At 44.2% G+C, this 14,953-nt stretch overlaps 1 protein-coding gene across 1 annotated transcript in view; it reads right to left on the bottom strand.

Moving 5' to 3' along the window:
• The window catches only part of LOC109879843 (transcription factor COE1-A-like), a 52,256-nt gene extending 39,510 nt beyond the window's left edge, over positions 1–12,746 (bottom strand). Inside the window, exons 1-4 of the mRNA XM_031798674.1 lie at positions 12,618–12,746; positions 12,321–12,462; positions 8,125–8,255; positions 7,601–7,727 (exon numbers count right to left, since the gene is read on the bottom strand). Coding sequence (XP_031654534.1) covers positions 7,601–7,727; positions 8,125–8,255; positions 12,321–12,462; positions 12,618–12,632 — 415 coding nt within the window. The 5' untranslated portion in view covers positions 12,633–12,746. The remainder of the gene's footprint in view (positions 1–7,600; positions 7,728–8,124; positions 8,256–12,320; positions 12,463–12,617) is intronic.
• Positions 12,747–14,953: the final 2,207 nt, after the last annotated feature.

Below are 14,953 nucleotides of genomic sequence, written 5' to 3'. Positions count from 1 at the left end.
CTCTACACACAAATATACACATATAAAGTACCAGTCAAAAGTTGTGGATTGACTGACCTTCATGTCTTAAAGTAATGATGGACTGTTGTTTCTCCTTGCTTATTAGAGCTGTTCTTGCCATAATATGGACTTGGTATTTTACCAAATAGGGCTATCTTCTGTATACCACCCCTACCTGGGGCGGCAGGTAGCCTAGTGGTTAGAGCATTTGGCCAGTAACCAAAGGTTGCTAGATCGAGTCCCCGAACTGACAAGGTACAAATATGTCCTTCTGCCGCTGAACAAGGCAGTTAACCCACTGTTCCTAGGCTGTCATTGTGAATTAAATAAATCTTAAAAACAAATACCTTGTCACAACACAACTGATTGACTCCAATGCATTAAGAAGGAAAGAAATTACACAAAATAACTTTTACCAATGACCTGGCTGCCACAAATATCCGACCTCAACCCAATTGAGATGGTTTGGGATGAGTTGGACTGCAGAGTGAAGGAGAAGCAGCCAACAAATGTGTGGGAACTCCTTCAAGACTGTTGGAAAAGCATTCCAGGTGAATCTGGTTGAGAGAATGCCAAGGCAAAGGGTGGCTACTTTGAAGAATCGCAAATATAAAATATATTGTTTAATACTTTGTGGGTTATTACATGATTCCATATGTGTTATTTCATAGTTTTGATGTCTTCACTATTATTCTACATGTAGAAAATAGTAAAAATAAAGAAAAAGCCTGGAATAAGTAGGTGTGTCCAAACTTTTGACTGGTACTATATATTCAGTTGAATACGGAAGTTTAGATACACTTAGGTTGGAGTCATTAAAACTTGTTTTTCAACCACTCCACAAATTTCTTATTACAAACTATAGTTTTGGCAAGTCGGTTAGGAAATCTACTTTGTAAACGACACAAGTCATTTTTCCAACAGTTGTTTACAGACAGATTATTTCACTTATAATTCACTGTATCACAATTCCAGTGGGTCAGAAGTTTACATACACTAAGTTGACTGTGCCTTTAAACAGCTTGGAAAATTCCTGAAAATTATGTCATGGCTTTAGAAGCTACTGATAAGCGAATTGACATCATTTGAGTCAATTGGAGGTGTACCTGTGAATTTATTTCAAGGCCTATCTTCAAACCAAGTGCCTCTTTGCTTGATATCATGGGAAAATCAAAAGAAATCAGCCAAGACCTCAGAAAAAAGTTTGTAGACCTCCACAAGTCTGGTTCATCCTTGGGCGCAATTGACAAACGCCTGAAGGTACCACGTTCATCTGTACAAAAAATAGTACGCAGGTATCAACACCATGGGACCACACAGCCATCATACCGGTCAGGAAGGAGACACGTTCTGTCTCCTAAAGATGAACGCACTTTGGTGCGAAAAGTGCAAATCAATACCAGAACAACAGCAAAGGACCTTGTGAAGATGCTGGAGGAAGCAGGTACAAAAGTATCTATATCCACAATAAACGAGTCCTATAGCAACATAACCTGAAAGGCCACTCAGCAAGGAAGAAGCCACTGCTCCAAAACCGCCATAAAAAAGCCAGACTACAGTTTGCAACTGCACATGGAGACAAAGATTGTACCTTTTGGAGAAATGTCTTCTGGTCTGATGAAACAAAAATAGAACTGTTTGGACATATTGACCATCATGATGTTTGGAGGAAAAGGGGGAGGCTTGCAAGCAGAAGAACACCATCCCAACCATGAAGCACGGGGGTGGCAGCATCATGTTGTGGGGGTGCTTTGCTGCAGGAGGGACTGGTGCACAAAAAAAATAGATGGCATCATCAGGAGGGAAAAATATGTGGATATATTGAAGCAACATCTCAAGACATCAGTCAGGAAGTTAAAGCTTGGTTGCAAATGGGTCTTCCAAATGGACAATGACCCCAAGCATAAGGTTGTGGCAAAATGGCTTAAGGACAACAAATTCAAGGTACTGGAGTGGCCATCACAAAGCCCTGACCTCAACCCTATAGAACATTTGTGGGCAGAACTGAAAAAGCACGTGCGAGCAAGGAGGTCTACAAACCTGACTCAGTTACAGCAGCTTTGTCAGGAGGAATGGGCCAAAATTCACCCAACTTATTGTGGGAAGCTTGTGGAACGCTACCTAAAACGTTTGACTCAAGTTAAACAATTTAAAGGCAATGTTACCAAATACTATTTTAGTGTATGTAAACTTCTGACCCACTGGGAATGTGATAAAATAAATAAAAGCTGAAATAAATCATTCTCTCTACTATTATTGACATTTCACACTCTTAAAATAAAGTGGTGATCCTAACTGACCTAAGAGAGGGAATTTTTATTTGGATTAAATGTCAGGAATTGTGAAAAACTGAGTTTAAATGTATTTGGCTAAGGTGTATGTAAACTTCCGATTTCAACTGTAAATATATACATATATACACTGAGTGTGCAACACATTAGGAACTGTTACGGTTTTCTTCTGTCGAAAGAGAGTCGGACCAAAATGCAGCGTGGTTAATACGATACATGTTTAATGACGAAATAAACACGACAATACAAAAACAACAAACGGAACGTGAAAACCTATACAGCCTATCTGGTGACAACTAACACAAAGACAGGAACAATCACCCACAAAACACTCAAAGAATATGGCTGCCTAAATATGGTTCCCAATCAGAGACAACGAGAATCACCTGCCTCTGATTGAGAACCGCCTCAGGCAACCATAGACTTTGCTAGAACACCCCACTAAGCCACAATCCCAAAACCTACGAAAAAAACCCATACATAAACACAACACAAATTAAACCCATGTCACACCCTGGCCTGACCAAATAAATATAGAAAACACAAAATACTAAGACCAGGGCGTGACAGGAACACCTTAATGTTGAGTTGCACCGCTTGCCTTTCCCCTCAGAACAGCCTCAACTCAGCAGGACATGGACTGTACAAGGTGCTGAAAGTGTTCCACAGGGATGCTGTCCCATGTTGACTCGATTGCTTCCCACAGTTGTGTTAAGTTGGCTGGATGTCCTTTAGGTAATGGACCACTCTTGATACACACGGGAAACTGTTAAGCATGAGAAAACCAGCAGCATTGCAGTTGTTGAAACACTCAAACTGGTGCTCCTAGCACCTACTACCATACCAGTTCATAGGCACTTAAATATTGTGTCTTGCCCATTCTCCCTCTGAATGACACACACACACACACCATCCATGTCTCAATGGTCTCAAGGTTAAAACATCCTTCTTTAACCCGTCTCCTCTCCTTCATCTACACTTATTGAAGTGGATTTAACAGGTGACATCAATAAGGGATCATATCTTTAACTTGGATGCACCTGGTCAGTCAAAGTCATGGAAAGAGCAGGTGTTGCTAATGTTTTGTACACTCAGTGTATATATATTTATATTCCGAACTCTGACATTACTTGTTCTGACATTTCGTAATTTCTTTCTTTTAATATTTTTGGGATTTGTGTTTACTGTTTTGTATTGTTAGGTATTATTGCACTGTTGGAGCTAAAAAGAAATAATCAGCTCGCTGCAAAATATGTGCATGCAACCAATAAAATGCCATTTTATATGCTCCAGCAGCAGGGTCTTTTAATATCAGTAGTGATAAGCGGTTGCTAAGAGGTTGCTAAGCAGTGGGGGCTGCATTCTGAAGAGGAGAGGATTCACTTCTGAGTGAGAAGAGATGTTCGTCATCATGCGCCTTCAAAATGGGTCCCAAATAGCATCATATTACCTATATAGAGGACTACCTTTAATCAGGACCCGGTAGGGCTCTGGTCAAAAGTAGTGCACTATATAGGGAATAGGGTGCCATTTGGAACACAAACCCAATCTACAGCCAGAAGCCTGCTAGCACCTCACAGCTCTTTACAGCCCCTAACAGACAGGATTACAGGATTACAACTCTGCCTGGAGGAAGGGCTTGAAGCCTTTTTGATGAATGGTGATACATGGAAATGAACTTGTATAAAAGAGAGAGAGAGGGAAAGAGAGAAAAGCAGGATGTCCAGAATATGCCATAAAAACAGCTTTACATGTTTCCTTTTCTCTAGCCACTCTGCCCTGTGTGTGTGTGTGTGTGTGTGTGTGTGTGTGTGTGTGTGTGTGTGTGTGTGTGTGTGTGTGTGTATTCCAGTAGTGGCAGCAGTATTGGGTGTGTGTTGACTTAATTAGGTCTGCTCGTTTCCTCTCCCCAACACAAGTTGATTAGTGATACCAGCTGTCCCCAGTGTGTGTGTGTGTGTGTGTGTGTGTGTGTGTGTGTGTGTGTGTGTGTGTGTGTGTGTGTGTGTGTGTGTGTGTGTGTGTATATCTGTGTTTGTGTGATGTCTGCATATGCATATATGTGTGTGTGTGTGGCAGTGTTTGTATGTCTACGTGCCTTTTCCTTTGCCAGCAGCCAAACCACACTATGCCAGTTCTCTATGATTACCACTGGCAACTGGACCCAGACTGGAGCCAACCACAACCCAGGAGACCAAGATGGCTGACCATGGTAATCTCTTAGTCCTTTCTACCCTCCTCTCCTCTCCTCCCCCTCTGCTCTCTCCTCTCTCCTCTCCCCTCTCTCCCCAATCCCCTCTCTGCCCTCTCTCCCCACTCCTCTCCACTCTCCCCAATCCCCTCTATGCCCTCTCTCCCCACTCCTCTCCCCAATCCCCTCTATGCCCTCTCTCCAAACTCCTCTCCTCTCCTCTTTCCTCACTCCTCTCAATTCAATTCAATTCAATTCAAGGGCTTTATTGGCATGGGAAACATGTGTTAACATTGCCAAAGCAAGTGAGGTAGACAACATACAAAGTGAATATATAAAGTGAAAAACAACAAAAATTAACAGTAAACATTACACATACAGAAGTCTCTCTCCCCCTCCCCTCTCTCTCTGTTTTTACCTGTGTATGTATATGTAGCATCCAGACTTGTTAAATGAAGGTGTATATACCTGTGTATATGTAGCATCCAGACTTGTTCAATTAAGGTGTATTTACCTGTGTACAGTCGTGGCCAAAAGTTTGGAGAATCACACAAATATACATTTTCACAGTCTGCTGCCTCAGTTTGTATGATGGCAATTTGCATATACTCCAGAATGTTATGAAGAGTGATCAGATGAATTGCAATTAATTGCAATGTCCCTCTTTGCCATGCAAATGAACTGAATCCCCCCAAAAACATTTCCACTGCATTTCAGCCCTGACACAAAAGGACCAGCTGACATCATGTCAGTGATTCTCTCGTTAACACAGGTGTGAGTATTGAGGAGGACAACGCTGGACATCACTCTGTCATGCTGATTGAGTTCGAAAAACAGACTGGAAGCTTCAAAAGGAGGGTGGTCCTTGGAATCATTGTCCTTCCACTGTCAACTATGGTTACCTGCAAGGAGACACGTGCCGTCATCATTGCTTTGCACAAAAGGGGCTTCACAGGCAAGGATATTGCTGCCAGTAAGATTGCACCTGAATCAACCATTTATCGGATCATCGAGAACTTCAAGGAGAGTGGTTCAATTGTTGTGAAGAAGGCTTCAGGGCACCCAAGAAAGTCCAGCAAGCTCCAGGACCATCTCCTAAAGTTGATTCAGCTGCAGGATCAGGGCACCAGCAGTACAGAGCTTGCTCAGGAATGGCAGCAGGCAGGTGTGAGTGCATCTGCACACACAGTGAGGCGAAGACTTTTGGAGGATGGCCTGGTGTCAAGAAGGGAAACAAAGAAGCCACTTCTCTCCAAGAAAAACATCAGGGACAGACTCATATTCTGCATAAAGTAAAGGGATTAGACAGCTGAGGACTGGGGTGAAGTCCTTTTCTCTGATGAATCCCCTTTACGATTGTTTGGGGCATCCGGAAAAAAGCTTATCCGGAGAAGCTACCATCAGTCCTGTGTCATGCCAACAGTAAAGCATCCTGAGACCATTCATGTGTGGGGTTGCTTCTCAGCCAAGGGAGTGGACTCACTCACAATTTTGCCTAAGAACACAGCCATGAATAAAGAATGGTACCAACACATCCTCTGAGAGCAACTTCTCCCAACCATCCAGGAACAGTTTGGTGATGAACAATGCCTTTCCCAGCATGATGGAGCACCTTGCCATGAGGCAAAAGTGATAACTAAGTGGCTCGGGGAACAAAACATCGATATTTTGGGTCCATGGCCAGGAAACTCCCCAGACCTTAATCCCATTGAGAACTTGTGGTCAATCCTCAAGAGGCGGGTGGACAAACAAAAACACACACATTCTGACAAACTCCAAGCATTGATTGTGCAAGAATGGGGCTGCCATCAGTGGCCCAGAAGTTAATTGACAGCATGTCAGGGCGGATTGAAGAGGTCTTGAAAAAGAAGGGTCAACACTGCAAATATTGACTCTTTGCATCAACTTCATGTAATTGTCAATAAAAGCCTTTGACACGTTTGAAATGCTTGTAATTATACTTCGTATTCCATAATAACATCTGACAAAAATATCTAGAAACTGAGGCAGCAAACTTTGTGAAAATAAATATTTGTGTCATTCTCAAAACTTTTGGCCACGACTGTATATGTAGCATCCAGGTGTGTTAAATTAAGGTGTATTTACCTGTGTATATGTAGCATCCAGGTGTGTTAAATTAAGGTGTATTTACCTGTGTATATGTAGCATCCAGGTGTGTTAAATTAAGGTGTATTTACCTGTGTATATGTAGCATCCAGGTGTGTTAAATTAAGGTGTATTTACCTGTGTATATGTAGCATCCAGGTGTGTTAAATTAAGGTGTATTTACCTGTGTATATGTAGCATCCAGGTGTGTTAAATTAAGGTGTATTTACCTGTGTATATGTAGCATCCAGGTGTGTTAAATTAAGGTGTATTTACCTGTGTATATGTAGCATCCAGGTGTGTTAAATTAAGGTGTATTTACCTGTGTATATGTAGCATCCAGGTGTGTTAAATTAAGGTGTATTTACCTGTGTATATGTAGCATCCAGGTGTGTTAAATTAAGGTGTATTTACCTGTGTATATGTAGCATCCAGGTGTGTTAAATTAAGGTGTATTTACCTGTGTATATGTAGCATCCAGGTGTGTTAAATTAAGGTGTATTTACCTGTGTATATGTAGCATCCAGGTGTGTTAAATTAAGGTGTATTTACCTGTGTATATGTAGCATCCAGGTGTGTTAAATTAAGGTGTATTTACCTGTGTATATGTAGCATCCAGGTGTGTTAAATTAAGGTGTATTTACCTGTGTATATGTAGCATCCAGGTGTGTTAAATTAAGGTGTATTTACCTGTGTATATGTAGCATCCAGGTGTGTTAAATTAAGGTGTATTTACCTGTGTATATGTAGCATCCAGGTGTGTTAAATTAAGGTGTATTTACCTGTGTATATGTAGCATCCAGGTGTGTTAAATTAAGGTGTATTTACCTGTGTATATGTAGCATCCAGGTGTGTTAAATTAAGGTGTATTTACCTGTGTATATGTAGCATCCAGGTGTGTTAAATTAAGGTGTATTTACCTGTGTATATGTAGCATCCAGGTGTGTTAAATTAAGGTGTATTTACCTGTGTATATGTAGCATCCAGGTGTGTTAAATTAAGGTGTATTTACCTGTGTATATGTAGCATCCGGGTGTGCCCTTGCAGAACTGTTTCGACTTGTATGACAGCGTGACCTCTACGACCCCGGGGATGTGTCTGGGGGGAGTCTGCACCCGGATGGCGTGGGCTGTGATCAGCTACAGAGGGCGTCAGGGGACAAAAAAACGTTTTTCTTGTTACATATGTATTTCACTTGTCAGACCCCATAACATGTTCTATAACAAAGTGAAAGAAATAGACGTATCAAGATTTACAAGAGCGATAGAAAATGTTCAGTTGACATGTAAGGTAGGGTGTAGTTTATAAATGCACAGAAAACATCCAGATTGCCTTGGCTTTAGCTCAGAGGGCTAAGGCAGTCTTGAGCACCACGGACTCACTGTTTTGTTTGATTCTCTGTCGGTTGCACACACACACACACACACACACACACACACACACACACACACACACACACACACACACACACACACACACACACACACACAGTCATACACACACACACACACACACACTGATAAATGTGCTACTGACCTCACTCCAGACTAGCATGGTACCAAATATGACCTGGAGTCCATCAAAGAAGTTTTCTCCTATGATAATGACTGTGGCCCCGCCTGTTGTCCAGCCCTCACTGGGGCTGATCGCCTTGATACAGGGGGTGGCTGTGGGAGGGAGGGAGCGGAGAGAGAGAGAGAGAGAGAGAGACGAAATGTAGTTTTAACGCAGAATCAGGAATACAAGGTACAGTACAGTTTCTCCATTCTGATTGTATGAAGAGAACAACTAAATTCTCCAATTCATAAGCAGGTCTGCTGTGAGGCGTAATACTGACCCCTGGATCTTATAATTACAGGCTTTACATTACTGGATCAGATTGGAGAAAAGAACAGCAGTGGAATTAAAAATGAATAAAGGCTTAATCTCCTCTACTTTACAGAGCCTCAGCTTGTCAGACATGATGTCATTCTCCAAAGCAGGGTAATCCACTTTACTACCGAATGACTTTTCCCTGTCTCTCTCTGCTCTCTTTCTTCACCCTCCTCTCTCTCCTCCTCCTTCATCTGCCTCTCACTCTCTTCATCTCACCTCCTCTTCATCCTGCAAGTTTTTTCATAGACACTGATGGTGTGTGTGCGTGCGTGCGTGTGTGTGTGTGGGTGTGGGTGTGTGTATGTCAACCATATGGTGAAACATGAATCCATGTGATAGGGTTCCTATTTGGGGTCCTCCTCTCTGCCATCTGTTGTGTTCGTTGCTCATTGTGAAAACTGATTTTCTGATTTTTTTTTGCAAATTTAAAAGAAATAAAACCAGAAATACCTTATTTACATAAAGTATTCAGACCCTTTATATGAGACTTGGAATTGAGTTTCAGGTGCATCCTGTTTCCATTGATCATCGTTTCTACAACTTCATTGGAGTCCACCTGTGGTAAATTAAATTGATTGGACATGATTTGTAAAGGCACACACCTGTCTGTATAATGTCTCAAAAGAGCAAAAAACAAGTCATGAGATCGAAAAAATTGTCCTTAGATCTCCGAGACAGAATAGTGTCGAGACACGGATCTAGGGAAGGGAAGGGGAGAAACTCCCCAAACTCCCCAAATAAAGGTGTGCCAAGCTTGAAGCTTCATACCCAGGAGGAAACGAGGCTGTAATCGCTGCCAAAGGTGCTTCAAGAAAGTACTGAGTAAAGAGTCTGAATACTTATGTAACTGTCATATTTCTGTTTTATTTTGTTTATTTTTTAGTTAAAATGTCTAAAAACCAGTTTGCGCTTTGTCATTATGGGGTATTGTGTGTAGATTGATGAGGGAAAATAAACTATTTAATCCATTTTAGTATAAGGCTGCATCCTAAAAAAAATTGAAAAAGTCAAGGGGTCTAAATACTATCTGAGGACACAGTATGTATGTGTGTGTTAACCTGGAAAAATCTTTGGGGGGAGAGAGAGAGAGAGATAGATAGAGACTAGAGGATAAACCTAACCATGTCTCATAGGAAATAAGCTCAGCGTTGTCTTTAAGCTTCCTGGGAGCCTCATAAGCACCACAGTCCTGCTTTGACACATGGTCTTCATAAGACACTATGGCAGTTCTAACAAGAGCCGGCCACTGGGGGAATACAGGATTCACTGCTGCTCTCTGTTCTCTCACTGAGAGTTAAGAATCTTAGAGGGAAAAAGGAGCAGGGGGAGAGGGGGTGAGAAGAGAAGAAAAGGAAGCGATAAGGGAGAGAGATAAAAGAGATCAAAGGGAGAGAGATAAAAGAGAGAAGGGAGAGAGAGATAAAAGAGATAAAAGGGAGATAGATAAAAGAGAGAAAGGGGAGAGAGATAAAAGAGAGAAAAGGGAGAGAGAGAAGTGGGGGTGAGAAGAGAGGAAAAGGAAGCGATAAGGGAGAGAGATAAAAGAGAGAAAGGGGAGAGAGATAAAAGAGAGAAAAGGGAGAGAGAGAAGTGGGGGTGAGAAGAGAGGAAAAGGAAGCGATAAGGGAGAGAGATAAAAGAGAGAAAGGGGAGAGAGATAAAAGAGAGAAAAGGGAGAGAGAGAAGTGGGGGTGAGAAGAGAGGAAAAGGAAGCGATAAGGGGGAGAGATAAAAGAGAGAAAGGGGAGAGAGATAAAAGAGAGAAAAGGGAGAGAGAGAAGTGGGGGTGAGAAGAGAAGAAAAGGAAGTGAGAAGGGAGAGAGATAAAAGTGAGAAGGGAGAGAGATAAAAGAGAGAAAAGGGAGAGAGATAAAAGAGAGAAGGGAGAGAGATAAAAGAGAGAAAAGGGAGAGAGATAAAAGAGAGAAAAGGGAGAGAGATAAAAGAGAGAAAAGGGAGAGAGAGAAGTGGGGGTGAGAAGAGAGGAAAAGGAAGCGATAAGGGAGAGAGATAAAAGAGAGAAAGGGGAGAGAGATAAAAGAGAGAAAAGGGAGAGAGAGAAGTGGGGGTGAGAAGAGACGAAAAGGAAGTGAGAAGGGAGAGAGATAAAAGTGAGAAGGGAGAGAGATAAAAGAGAGAAAAGGGAGAGAGATAAAAGAGAGAAAGGGGAGAGAGATAAAAGAGAGAAAAGGGAGAGAGAAAGAGAGAAAAGGGAGAGAGAAAAGAGAGAAAAGGGAGAGAGAGAAGTGGGGATGAGAAGAGAGAGAAATAAAGTGTGGAAAGAGGGAGAGGAAGTGATAGAGTTGAGGAGGGAGAAAAAATATATATAGAGAGAGACATATAGAAAAGAGTGAGAGAGGGGGAGAGACATGTAGAAAAGAGTGAGAGAGGGGGTGAGAGAGATATAGAAAAGAGTGAGAGAGGGGGCGAGAGAGACATATAGAAAAGAGTGAGAGAGGGGGCGATAGAGACATATAGAAAAGAGTGAGAGAAGGGGCGAGAGGGATATAGAAAAGAGTGAGAGAGGGGGCGAGAGAGACATAGAAAAGAGTGAGCGAGGGGGGGAGAGAGACATATAGAAAAGAGTGAGAGAGGGGGCGAGAGGGATATAGAAAAGAGTGAGAGAGGGGGCGAGAGGGATATAGAAAAGAGTGAGAGAGGGGGCGAGAGACATATAGAAAAGAGTGAGAGAGGTGGCGAGAGAGACATATAGAAAAGAGTGAGAGAGGGGGCGAGAGGGATATAGAAAAGAGTGAGAGAGGGGGTGAGAGGGATATAGAAAAGAGTGAGAGAGGGGGCGAGAGAGACATATAGAAAAGAGTGAGAGAGGGGGCGAGAGGGATATAGAAAAGAGTGAGAGAGGGGGCGAGAGAGATATATAGAAAAGAGTGAGAGAGGGGGCGAGAGGGATATATAGAAAAGAGTGAGAGAGGGGGCGAGAGAGACATATAGAAAAGAGTGAGAGAGGGGGCGAGAGGGATATAGAAAAGAGTGAGAGAGGGGGTGAGAGGGATATAGAAAAGAGTGAGAGAGGGGGCGAGAGAGACATATAGAAAAGAGTGAGAGAGGGGGGAAAGAGACATAGAAAAGAGTGAGAGAGGGGGCGAGAGGGATATAGAAAAGAGTGAGAGAGGGGGAGAGAGGGATATAGAAAAGAGTGAGAGAGGGGGCGAGAGAGACATATAGAAAAGAGTGAGAGAGGGGGCGAGAGGGATATAGAAAAGAGTGAGAGAGGGGGCGAGAGGGATATAGAAAAGAGTGAGAGAGGGGGCGAGAGACATTTAGAAAAGAGTGAGAGAGGGGGCGAGAGGGATATAGAAAAGAGTGAGAGAGGGGGCGAGAGAGACATATAGAAAAGAGTGAGAGAGGGGGCGAGAGACATATAGAAAAGAGTGAGAGAGGGGGCGAGAGACATATAGAAAAGAGTGAGAGAGGGGGCGAGAGGGATATAGAAAAGAGTGAGAGAGGGGGGAGAGAGACATATAGAAAAGAGTGAGAGAGGGGGCGAGAGGGATATAGAAAAGAGTGAGAGACGGGGCGAGAGACATATAGAAAAGAGTGTGAGAGGGGGGCGAGAGACATATAGAAAAGAGTGTGAGAGAGGGGGGGACATATAGAAAAGAGTGTGAGAGGGGGCGAGAGACATATAGAAAAGAGTGTGAGAGAGGGGGGGGGGACATATAGAAAAGAGTGTGAGAGGGGGCGAGAGACATATAGAAAAGAGTGAGAGAGGGGGGAGAGAGACATATAGAAAAGAGTGAGAGAGGGGGCGAGAGGGATATAGAAAAGAGTGAGAGAGGGGGGCGAGAGACATATAGAAAAGAGTGTGAGTGGGGGGGGGGGACAGGAGTGTTTACCATGCTCCAGGTACGAGGGTGGTCCTTCTGAGGGGTCTAATCTCCTGGCCCGGCGACCGTGTTTAGAGTTGTTGTGGACAAAGATGTTGTCAGAGACAGAGAGGACATGACCGTCCACACTCACCGTGGTAGACACGACCACCTGGGACAGACAGGGACAGGAGACATAGAGGAAAAGGGGACAGGGAGACAGACAAGGACACGTGAGACAGGACCTGAGAGCTTCCATCAAACAGCATTACCGTTGTGTCTAAAGAAATTATGTAAAATGAGGTTTTGCGGTTCTCTCTCTCCCACCTGAAAGCGCCTCATGTCTCGTGGGTTCCCTGCGTTCTTCAGACAGTTCTGGTTGCACTTCAGGAAGAACTTGAGGAAGAACCTGGAGAGAGAGGAGACAAGAAAACAGTCTAACACTCATGCGTCATTGCAGCTTGGCTAGCTTGGTTAGCTTGGCTAGCTTGGTTAGCTTGGTTAGCTTGGCTAGCTTGGTTAGCTTGGCTAGCCCTTGTGGTAAACCTGGAAGCAGATCTGCATGTAAGCCTTCCCTTGCCAGTACACAGGCTCTTCTTCACCAAGACTCCTGCCAGGTCGTGTGGCAACACACGTTAACTGGGCGTCCCTGCGGCCTCTGGCTAACTCAGAAGGGGATCTTGCAGCTGCAATGGTCCCCAGATGTGCGGTGCACAGGCCCACATTATGTGGACACGCCCTGGCAGCGGCCAACCACTGCCCCACTGCTTCATGGGTAAGTCTGGGAAGACAACGGCTAGGGGAGCTCCCCATGAGACTAAAGCAACGTGCTGGCGATGTGTGACAGGTGATCCTCTGACAGACTGGAGCTCCTGCAGCCTCCTGCAGCTGTGGGGAGGTGCTGGTCCTCTGCCAGACTGGAGCTCCTGCAGCCTCCTGCAGCTGTGGGGAGGTGTTGGTCCTCTGCCAGACTGAAGCTCTTGCAGTTTCCTGCAGCTGTGGGGAGGTGCTGGTCCTCTGCCAGACCGAAGGTCCTGCAGCCTCCTGCAGCTGTGGGGAGGTGCTGGTCCTCTGCCAGACTGGAGCTCCTGCAGCCTCCTGCAGCTCTGGGGAGGTACTGGTCCTCTGCCAGACTGGAGCTCCTGCAGCCTCCTGCAGCTGTGGGGAGGTGCTGGTCCTCTGCCAGACTGGAGCTCCTGCAGCCTCCTGCAGCTGTGAGGAGGTGCTGGTCATCTTGGATTTTATTCTTGCCACCAGAGACCATTTTCCAACAGCAGAGAAGTGATGACAAGCACATCCCCCACGTCACTAAAATTATTTCATCACGCAGGTGTCCACTAATGCTCTTCAGGGAGTTCCACCTAGATTTCCTGCACCATTAAATTCTTCTGGCGACATGGTGCTTGGTAACGGGGGCAGGATTGAATAATCAGGATCTCCTAGCCAGGCCCCTGCACGGTAGCGGTACAGGGCTATTGGTCATCAGCAGCTGGGATTTGAGTGGCAGCTGCTCCAGACCCCTGTACGTCTGAGAATCCCATTTTAGGAACCACACTGCTCAACCCAGCTGGGGAAAGGCCTAGAAAAGGTGTCAATATTGCCCACTCTAACTATCCTAGATAGTGCTCCCGCACCTATCAGGACATTCCATTTCAGCGGTTGAAAACGAATTAAGAAGAAATATGTCCCCTTACGACTATCAACATGGAACATAAGGACTCTCTTGGACTCGAGCCATGACGCCGCCAGCTTGGTGGCCTGAAATGAAGGACTGCACTTATCGCAGCAGAGCTGAAGCAATATACCATCATCTCTGTTCTCAGTGAGACCAGACTCCTGGGTGAAGGGTCGCTCAGGGAGGAAAGAGAGACATCTTCTTCTGAAAGGAATACAGCCCCAGAAGGGCGATATCTGCATGGTGTGGGCGTCGCCTTGAAGAACTGCCTCCTGCCATATCTCACAGAAACACCAACGGGTATAAGCGAAAGACTAATGGAGTAATAGGAAAGCACAGCATTGGCCAATGAGATTGCTAATGGAGTAATAGGAAAGCACAGCAATGGCCAATGAGATTGCTAATGGAGTAATAGGAAAGCACAGCATTGGCCAATGAGATTGCTAATGGAGTAATAGGAAAGCACAGCATTGGCCAATGAGATTGCTAATGGAGTAATAGGAAAGCACAGCATTGGCCAATGAGATTGCTAATGGAGTAATAGGAAAGCACAGCATTGGCCAATGAGATTGCTAATGGAGTAATAGGAAAGCACAGCATTGGCCAATGAGATTGCTAATGGAGTAATAGGAAAGCACAGCATTGGCCAATGAGATTGCTAATGGAGTAATAGGAAAGCACAGCAATGGCCAATGAGATTGCTAATGGAGTAATAGGAAAGCACAGCATTGGCCAATGAGATTGCTAATGGAGTAATAGGAAAGCACAGCATTGGCCAATGAGATTGCTAATGGAGTAATAGGAAAGCACAGCATTGGCCAATGAGATTGCTAATGGAGTAATAGGAAAGCACAGCAATGGCCAATGAGATTGCTAATGGAGTAATAGGAAAGCACAGCATTGGCCAATGAGATTGCTAATGGAGTAATAGGAAAGCACAGCATTGGTCAATGAGATTGCTAATGGAGTAATAGGAAAGCACAGCATT

The sequence above is a fragment of the Oncorhynchus kisutch genome, linkage group LG19, assembly GCF_002021735.2.
Source record: "Oncorhynchus kisutch isolate 150728-3 linkage group LG19, Okis_V2, whole genome shotgun sequence".
Classification (NCBI taxonomy): Eukaryota; Metazoa; Chordata; class Actinopteri; order Salmoniformes; family Salmonidae; genus Oncorhynchus; species Oncorhynchus kisutch.
Note: the sequence above shows the minus strand (reverse complement) of the source record. Positions and strands in the feature narration are given on the sequence as shown.